The sequence below is a fragment of the Ahaetulla prasina genome, chromosome 13, assembly GCF_028640845.1.
Source record: "Ahaetulla prasina isolate Xishuangbanna chromosome 13, ASM2864084v1, whole genome shotgun sequence".
NCBI lineage: Eukaryota > Metazoa > Chordata > Lepidosauria > Squamata > Colubridae > Ahaetulla > Ahaetulla prasina.
In genome coordinates, this window is record NC_080551.1 from 22,223,474 (window position 1) to 22,233,031 (window position 9,558).

The following is a 9,558-nucleotide window of genomic DNA, read 5'->3' on the forward strand; positions in this document are numbered from 1 at the left end:
TATATTTTAAATTTTTTAGGCCAATTATAAAATAAGTTTTTTAATTTGCATTTTAAATCGTATATTGTATTGCCTGTTTTTTATTTTTGCCTGTACACCGCCCTGAGTCCTTCGGGAGAAGGGCGGTATAAAAATAAAATAAATAAATAAATAAATAAATAAAATAAAATAAATTTTGACCACCTCCTTGCAGATAACTCTTGAAAGGAGGGGAGCTAATATTTTGCAAGGAAGTCAAGAGCCACTGGGCTGCTTCCAAAGGAAACTGAATCTGCTTTTTTAAAAAAAACTTAAAACCTAGTAACGTGAACCAGTCCTGGATCGTTTCGGAGAGCAAAGATACAACCAGGTCCTCGTGGAGCTGGGTTGGAAAACTATGCTTAAAAACATCCACATGGGGGGGGAGGTTAGCCTTCCCAGCTGTTTTTGAAAGAAAGGCCTGCTTTTCGTCACATCATCAACTCTGATCGATTGAGAAAACGTAGACTTGTAAAAGGTGAATTTGTTCAGGCTGAAAGGGAGTGGACCTAGGAAAGGAAACAGGATAGAGACGATGAAAATTATCCAAGACTTTTCTTGGCTTCTATCTTGAGAAAGAATTCCTTCCCGGGAATGTGAAATATTTAGCCAGGTTTTTAGCTGCTGGGGTTATTGCTGTGGCTTTTAGAGAGAGAAAGAGGAGGAGTGAAGGGTTACGAAGCCAGAAGCCAGCAATCCACTGTACTGCAGGGAGAATCGGCGACAGTCAAGAATGGGTGAAATACTCAAGGCTTTCCTCCAGTGCTCCGATGCAGCTAGGAAAATCATGATCACCACAAGAAATGTCAAAAAAAAAAAAAAAACACCACTGTACACAGTTTCACCAAAAAAGAGAGAGAGAGAGAGAGAGAGAGAAATGAGCCCGCGCACACACACACACACAGGCACCACAGCACAACACAACTGTCCTGCAGGGCAATGCATTTCTTCGGAGGAGGAGGAGGAGGAGAGAGAAGATACCACAAGAGGCCCAAGGATGGGGACCCAGGAAGAGGAAGAAGAATCAAATTCAGAGATTTTTCTCTGGAAACGTCTCTCCCGCCATCCTGCCGCCTCCGTCCACACACAAATTCCCCCCACCCCGGCAACAAGAGGGTGGAATTCATCCCTTGGAAACCTACACAAGATACCCGCACCCACAACGCACGCCTTCTTCGTTCCTTCCTTTGCCCGCCTAAAGCCAACTTCTTCTGGGGTTCCATCTCGGATGGGGGGTCCTGCAGCTTCTCACATGTCGTTGGGGTAGTTATAGTTAGGGGTGGCTGAATACTGGGTTTCGTGCTGCATCGTGGCGTTGTGAGCGGCCCCCACGGCCACGTTTTGTGCCGCCTGCTGGACATGAGGGTTTTTCCAGGCGCCGGTGGTCCACTCCTCCTGAGCTTTGCTGAAACTGCCGCCGCTCCCTCGGTAAAATTTGTGCACCTGCAGAGGAAGAAGAGAAGAATAGGGATCGATCCGTGCAGTGCCTCTTCGGTTGGTAAATCCAAGACAAATGTTATCTGTTGTGGCCTTTCGGCCACTGGCCCCTCCAGCAGCCGAATCAGATGAGGAGGAGGAGGTGTGGGAGTCAGGATCAGCATCAAGGCAACCTGAGAGCTCCGAGGTGGAAGAAGGAATGGAGATGTCAGAGAGAGAGAGAGACAGAGGCAAAGCCTGGGCCATCCGTCAGCCTCCAGGTCTGGATGTGGCAGACGAGGAAGAGGAGGAACAGCTGGGTCCGGTGCCTGACGCGCGGATGCGCAGAAGGCAGAGGAGAGGAGAGCAGTGGAAATCTATGGGCCGGTCCTTGGGACAGAAGAGCCATCACCGCTACCCAAGCCCCGCCCTAGCTCTGGAGATAAAAGGCAGGGGGCGGAGATGAATAGATGTGGCAGACAACTGTTCATCCTCCGGATGGACGGACTTGTCAGCCTGTGAGATCAACTTTTGGCCGGAGCTGCCTACACTCCTAACAAAGGAATCTTTTGAGTTCATGTCAGAGCAGTGGTGGTATACAGCTGGTTCTTTCCGGATCGCTCAAACCAGTGGCGGTGACTGCGGTAGGCTCCGCCCACCCGCCCTGTCGTATCGCACGAGTACTGCACATGCGCACACGAGGCGCATGCGCTTCCTTTTGTGAACCAGTAGGGAAGGTAAACGAGTCCCACTTCTGCGTCAGAGGGTTTGTCGTGTTTGGGGAACTGGGTCAGAACATTATCCTTCTTATGGCTCACCACACGCTTCTTCAAAAAGTTTAAAGGCTTCCTGTTGTGACTCGTCCTCCCTCCTCTCCTCAGCCGGGCCCCTCCCGTCTCCAACCGGGCCTGTTATCAGACTCCGAGTCTGATAATGAAGATGAACGGCCTGTCATACCTCCAGCCCCCGGCCCTGGCCCCATGCCCTGAGAGGATTCCAGGAATGAACAAACAAACCTGATAAACCTCACTCATAAGGCGTGTGTTCCTTTGGCTCAGCCATCAGAGGAAGTCAGCCAAGGATTGGAATTGCTCGGGCCTACTCCTTCTGACCTCTCCCTTTCCCAAACAGCAGAAGACAATTCAAAGTGGGAGGATCCTCGCTTCCGGAGATCTGAGAGGCGACGCCAGCAGAAGGAAGGGAGGGGCAGGCCTGGATAAATGCTGAGTCATGGAGCCACACCCCACGGCCTATATAAAGGACCTGCTTTTGGCATTCCAACCTTGAGTCAAGCAAAGTCTCATCTGGTTTGCTGATATCGGACTCTTATCGCTGAAGTCACAACTTGGACTCCTGCCTGCCCTGATAAACCTCGAAGGAACTTGGCAAACTGCAGAGGCTTCGTTGCCACGTTTGATACGGACTTCCTTGACCCGGTCGTCGGAGGGGGAGGGGGACACGACACTTCCAGTGGATAAATCCGTTCTCTTACCATACTGAGAGCAATGAAGGAGAACACAGACATGGCTGTGAAGAGAACCGTGGGAATCAGCATGACAACAGCCGAGCCCACGTTGGTCCCGAAGAAAGAGATCGCTGCAATCCAGCCACTGTAGCAAAAGAGAAGGGACGGGGAGGGAAAGACATTTTAGAGAATTTGGGGGCATTCTCCCCATCGCTCAAGGGCGGCTGATTCTGTCTGGATCTGTTTAATCCTGAGATGCTCAGGATCTTCTTATCGAAATGAAGGAAATTTCAAAGCAGGTGAAAGAAAAGATGCTCCTTTAAAATAAAAAAGACTGCAAAGGGTTCCTTAAAAAGATTTTTTTTAAAAAAATAAAAATCCTGCCTTTATTGTTTTTTATAAATAACTATAAAGGCAGTAAACCTTCCGAATGCTTTTTCCTCCTCCTATTTCCTCCATAACAACAACCCTGTGAGGTGGGTTGGGCTGAGAGAGAGGGACTAGCCCAAAGTCACCCAGCAGGCTTTTAGGTGTAAGGCAGGACTAGAACTCCCAGCCCCCTGGGGATTGGCCTAAAATCACCCAGTCGGCTTTAATGCCTAAAGCGGAACTAGAACTCCCAGCCTCCTGGGGATTGGCCTAAAATCACCCAGTCGGCTTTAATGCCTAAAGCGGGACTAGAACTCCCAGCCTCCTGGTTACTGATCCAAAGTCACCCAGGTGGCTTTCAGTTATAAAGCAGGACTACAACCCCCAGCCTCCTGGTGATTGACCTAAAATCACCCAGTTGGCTTTAATGCCTAAAGCGGGACTAGAACTCCCAGCCTCCTGGGGATTGGCCTAAAATCACCCAGTCGGTTTTAATGCCTAAAGCGGGACTAGAACTCCCAGCCTCCTGGTTACTGACCCAAAGTCACCCAGGTGGTTTTCAGTTATAAAGCAGGACTACAACTCCCAGACTCCTGGTGATTAGCCCAAAGTCACCCAGTCAGCTTTCACGGGTAAAGCAGGACTAGAACTCCCAGCCTCCTGGTTTCTAGCCTGGTGCCTTCACCACTAGATCACCAGCCTTGCAGGAAAAAAAACAAAACCAAAAAACCCTGGCATCATTTTACCAAATCCATCAGAAAGTTTTCTGCCCATTTTTTTCCAACCGGGAATCTGCAGCAAGTGCTGGTTCCTAAAACTCCCACAAACGCCGATAAAACACCGGAAATCTGAAATGAGCGAAATTAGGAACCAGCAACAATCGTCCTCCTTACCAAACTCCCCAGCCGGGGATGCCGACGGCTTGAATGATGCTGATCACCAGCTGCGCCATGAAGGTGAAAAAGAAAGCCATGAAGCTGAAGGAGCTGTCCGTCCTGCAAAAAAGAAAAGAAAAGAAAAGAAAAGAAAAGAAAAGAAAGGACCGTCTACTCAAAGCTCAGCAGCATCCAGAGGAGTGAATTTCAACTCCCAGAATTCCCTGGAGAGGCAGAGGCACGGCAAGAATTCCTGGTTGCTGCCATCCGATTCAGATTCTCATGCATTGCCCTGTGCCTTAGCTTTGTTTATTATTATTATCTCTTTTATTCATTAAACATGAAACTCAGTCAACTGAACATTTAAAAATGCATCACAAATACCATTGACTGGTGCTAATGGTTGATACGGGTTGCCAGCGTCCTAGGTATCAACCAAGTATCTTCTTAAGATGTACAATTTTCCTATTATTATTATTATTATTATTATTATTATTATTATTATTATTATTATTATTATTATTATTATTATTAATTTGTTTACCCCCTTGCAAGGCAGAGAGATCGCTTAAACAAGCCATCTTTTCCTGAGCTGATATTCTCCCCATGTAGCAGGACTCTAAAAAAAAAAAATGCCAAGGACGATTTAACAAGCTGAGCTCTGTGACCTTAATTAGTTGATTAGATCTCTCCCGTCAGCTCCCAACTCCTGCCTGAAACTGACCAGGCCTTAATCAGTTTCTCACCAAAAGCTTTTGTTCTCAGGCTGCAGTCAGTTTTGTTGTCCATGCACACACATAAATGGATTTCTTTTTTTTTTTTTTTAATATTATGGTTTATCAGTTTGTGAGTGGTGGCTAACCCAAGTAGTCACTAAACGAGGCCTGGCTGTAAGGAGGAGCTTCCGGGGGAGGGGAGCAGACACATCATTGCAGAAAAAGAAGGGAGGAACGGAAGACAAGATCCCGGCCTATCACTTACTTGAAAGCTTTGTAAATAGGTCTAAACCAGCAGACGTAGGAACAGGGTGTAAAGAGAATAAGCCAAAGGATTGCCAGTCCAAAGTTAACGGCTCCACCGCCTCCGATCAGCCATGCGAGGCAACCGATCAGATTGACCGCCAAGGTAATGCTATTCACTGCAGACACAGTTATACAAAGAGAGAGAGAGAGAGAAAGTGAGAGAGAAAAGAAAGAGAGAGAGAGAAAAAGTGAGAGAGAAAAGAAAGAGAGAGAAGAGAAAGTGAGAGTAAGAAAGAGAGAGAAAGAGAGAGAGAAAGAGAGAGAGAGAGAGAGAGAGCAGGAAAAAGACAAAGAGAGAGAAAGAAAGTGAGAGAGAAAATGAGAGAGAGAAAGAGAGAGAGAGAAAATGAGAGAGAAAATGAGCGAAAGAAAGAGAGAGAGAAAGAGAGAAAGACAGCGAGAGAAAGACAAAGAGGTATAAAGAAAGTGAGAGAGGAAGTGAGAGAGAGAAAGAGGGAGAGAAAAAGAGAAAGAGAGAGAGAAGAGAAAGTGAGAGAAAGGAAGAGAGAGAGACAAAGTGAGAGTAAGAGAGAGAGAGATAAAGAGAAAGAGAGAAAGTGAGAGAGAGAAAGAGAGAAAGAGAGAGAAAGAGAGAAAAAAGAGAAAGAGAGAGAAAGTGAGAGAGAAGAGAAAAAAAGAGAGAAAAAATTGAGAGAAAGTTAGTGAGAGCGAGGAGAAAGAGAGAGAAAAAGTGAGAGAAAGAGAGAGAAAAAGTGAGAGAAAGAGAGAGAGAAAGACAGCGAAAGAAAGACAAAGAGAGAGAGAGAGAGAGAGAAAAAACGAGAGAGAGATGGGCGGAAAGAGAGAAGGAGCAAAGAGGCAGATCACACAGCAGAAGATAAAACAGAGCTCACCAAAGATCCTAGAGGTGCCGCAGTTCAGAAACTAGATGAAGGATCCTTTCCCATTTCTAAGCTTATAAAGGTAGTCCTCGATTTACAACCAAACTGAGATTGCTAAGCGAGTTTGGTCCCATTTTACGACCTTTCTTGCCACATTTGTTAATTGAAATACTGCAGTTGTTCAGTTAGTAACACGGTCGTTAAGTGAACCTGCTTGTGAGAAGGTCATTAAAGGGGATCACATGACACGCACACCCCGGGACACGGCAACCGTCATAAATACAAATCAGTTGCCAAGCGTCTGAGTTTTGATCACGTGACCCTGGGGAGGCTGCAATGGTCGTAAGCATGAAACACGGCCATCACTCACTTTTTCAGTGCCGTCGTAACTTTGAGCAGTCACTAAATGAACTCTTGTAAGTCGAGGGCTACCCGTACAGTCGTTAAGTCGTGACAGTTCTTAAGCGGGTCCCCACCTGACTGATTTTACAACCTTTTTTTATTTTTATTTATTTATTTTTCGCATTTTTATACCGCCCTATCTCCCTAGGGACTCAGGGCGGTATATGTGAACACAGTGTTCACAAACGGAACACGGTAGCCCTTAAGCAAATTCATTTGTTGGCTGCAAATTTTGCTTGTCGATCGAAAGGTCGGCAGTTCAGCGGTTCGAATCCCTAGTGCTGCCGCGTAACGGGGTGAGCTCCCGTTCCTCGTCCCAGCTTCTGCCAACCTAGCAGTTCGAAAGCCCGTAAAAAATGCAAGTAGAAAAAATAGGGACCACCATTGGTGGGAAGGGAACAGCGTTCCGTGCACCTTTGGTGTAGAGTCATGCCGGCCACATGACCACGGAAGCGTCTTCGGACAGCGCCGGCTCTTCGGCTTTGAAACAGAGATGAGCAGCGCCCCCTAGAGTCAGGAACGACTAGCACGTATGTGCGAAGGGAACCTTTCCCTTTCACCTATAGAAGTTGTAGTTAGAGCAATACAGTATATATAGATTCGTTTTCTACCGCTTTTGTCGGGTTAATTTATTGCCCATCCCACCCACAGACCCTCAACTCACACATCCAGAGGTAGTAAAGACGCTTGACTGTGGTTCGGTGAAGGGGTGGGATTTCCTCGTCGAAATCCTGGTAAAAACATGGCTTCAGGGGGATGAAGCGGGGCAGAGGGGGGAAATTGTTCACTCTTTCTGCAAGAAAAGCAAAAAAGGGTCATTTGAGGATGGGGATGCGGTTCTCTCTTCCCAAACTGAAACGCAAGAGAGAATCCTGAGCAGTCATCTAAGAGAGAGGTCTCCAACCTTGGCAACTTGAAGACTTGCCAGACTTTATTTATTTATTTTATTCATATTTTTATACCGCCCTTCTCCGAAGACTCAGGGCGGTGTACAGCCAATAAAACGACAGAAATCCTAAATAAATTAAAATACTATAACAAATTTAAAAATCTGATTCAACCGCTGTATACTTAAAATATTAGCTAAAATTTTATAAAAAATTTTATAAAAAACTAAAACCCTATTAAAACCCTATTAAAACCCTATTAAAAACCCCCATACTAAAATCAATCAGGCCAGCCCCGCTTGGTGAAAAAAGAAAGTCTTGAGCTCGCGTTTAAAGGTCCGGAGATCAGGGAGGAGACGGAGTCCCACTGGCAGCTCATTCCATAGAGCCGGGGCCCCCACACAGAGAACGCTCTTCCCCTGGGGGCCACCAGCCGACATTGCCTAGCCGACGGGACCCTAAGAAGGCCTTCCCTGTGAGCGCGCACTGGACGTACCGGACAATGGGAGGTAACTGTCGGCAGCAGGCGGTCCCATAAATATCCTGGTCCAATGCTAAAATGACTGCTCAGGTTCAATAAAACCTTGACGTTCCCAAATTTTGCTCAAAGAATCAATCCTTTGCACAACATTTGCCTTAATTTTTTTTAGATTTTTTTTTAAAAATCCTTCCTTTATTATTTTTATAAATAACTCAAGGCGGTAAATGTACCCAATACTCCTTCCTCTTCCTAATTTCCTCGTAACATTACAAGGTTACCATACAAGGAAATTCATCGTTCACTTACCTCCCATGGTTTTTCCTTGTCTTTAAAGTATCTTGTATTGCGTAGACAAATTCTCAGGTCGCCACTGAAGCTGAAGTAGAAACGAAGGGGTGGATAGTGTCATTAGAACATTGAGCCACTAGAGGGCATTAGTTTGGTTTGCACCCCTGAATATTTTTATGGCCTCTTAGAGGAGGGGTCTCCAACCTTGGCAACTTTAAGCCTGGAGGACTTCAACTCCCAGAATTCCCCAGCCAGCTTTGCTTTGGGAGTTGAAGTCCTCCAGGCTTAAAGTTGTCAAGGTTGGAGACCCCTGTCTTAGAGAAACAAGGCTGGGTAAGACCACACCTCCATCCAGGTTTGGTCACTGTGTCACAAAAAAAGATGTTGAGATTTTGGGAAAAAGTGCAGAGAAGAGCAACTAAGATGTTTAAAGGCATGGAGACCATGCTGTGAGTGCTCCATCATTGGAGGTTTTTAAGAAGAGACTGGACAGTTACTTGTCTCAAATTGTGCAAGGTCTTGGGTTGGACTAAAAGACCTCCAAGGTCTCTTCCAATATCTCTTCTGATTGATCTTGATCTGGTCAACGGCAACCTTCTATATTATAGTAACCTGCTGAATTATAAAATCTAACCTATTGCAGTTCTCCGGCCCCATATTATGGCGATTTTATGATGGTTTTACCTTAATTTTATTTATATTTCATCTTGCCTATTCTATTGTCCACACAGGCAACTCTTAGAGAAGGACAGATTCTCAGCCACGGTTTTAAAGGTAGATTTGGGGGCATAAGATCGCACAACCGAGTTACAACAGCTTGTAACTCGGAGGAAATGAGATATGTCTCTTAGTAAAGCTATTCCAGGCCTTTGGTCAGCCTGCTTATCCCGCCTCTGGATTAGGCAGTAAGATGGTCAGCTCAGATCAGAAGTGGCCTATTTCAAGATAGTCAGATTCTCTCTCTCTCTCCCTCCCTCCCTCCCTCCCTCCTTCCCTTCCTTTCTTTTTCTCTCTCCCCTCTCCCACTCTCTCTTTCTGTCTCCCTCTCTCTCCCTCCCTCTCTTTCTCCCTCCCTCTCTCCCTCCCTCCCTCTCCCTCCCTCCCTCCTTCTCTCTCTTCCTCTCCCTCCCTCTCTCTCCCTCTCTCTCTCCCTCCCTCCCTCCCTCTCTCTCTCTCTCTCTCTCTCTCAGTCCGTCTCTCCTACATTGCAAAACCCTTTTCTTTCTTTCTCTTTTATCACTTCCCCCTACCAGTTGGTTCAGGAACATATTCCTGAAGTCTCCAGAGATGGTCAAAGTGACTTGAATGAACAAACCCAAGGGAATCTTGATCCAAGTCCCTCCAAAGGAAAAGAAACAAGAGAGTTGAAGCCCATGAACCAACCACCAGTCTCACGGTCAGCCTGGTTAGTGGTAATACTGGGAGCTGTAGAATTCTGGGAGTTGAAGTCCACCCATCTTAAAGCGGTCAAGGTTGAGATACGCTGGCTTAGA

The 9,558-nt window shown here is 46.3% G+C and overlaps 1 protein-coding gene across 1 annotated transcript; it reads right to left on the reverse strand.

Moving 5' to 3' along the window:
* Positions 1-1,155: 1,155 nt before the first annotated feature.
* On the reverse strand, positions 1,156-8,135 carry SCAMP5 (secretory carrier membrane protein 5). Its single transcript, XM_058156449.1, has 6 exons — positions 8,084-8,135; positions 7,074-7,202; positions 5,125-5,281; positions 4,162-4,263; positions 2,927-3,044; positions 1,156-1,461 (listed from the first exon to the last, which is right to left on the reverse strand). Exons 1-6 carry the CDS (start codon positions 8,088-8,090, stop codon positions 1,267-1,269), a joined length of 708 nt encoding a protein of 235 aa, XP_058012432.1. The 5' UTR covers positions 8,091-8,135; the 3' UTR covers positions 1,156-1,266.
* Positions 8,136-9,558: the final 1,423 nt, after the last annotated feature.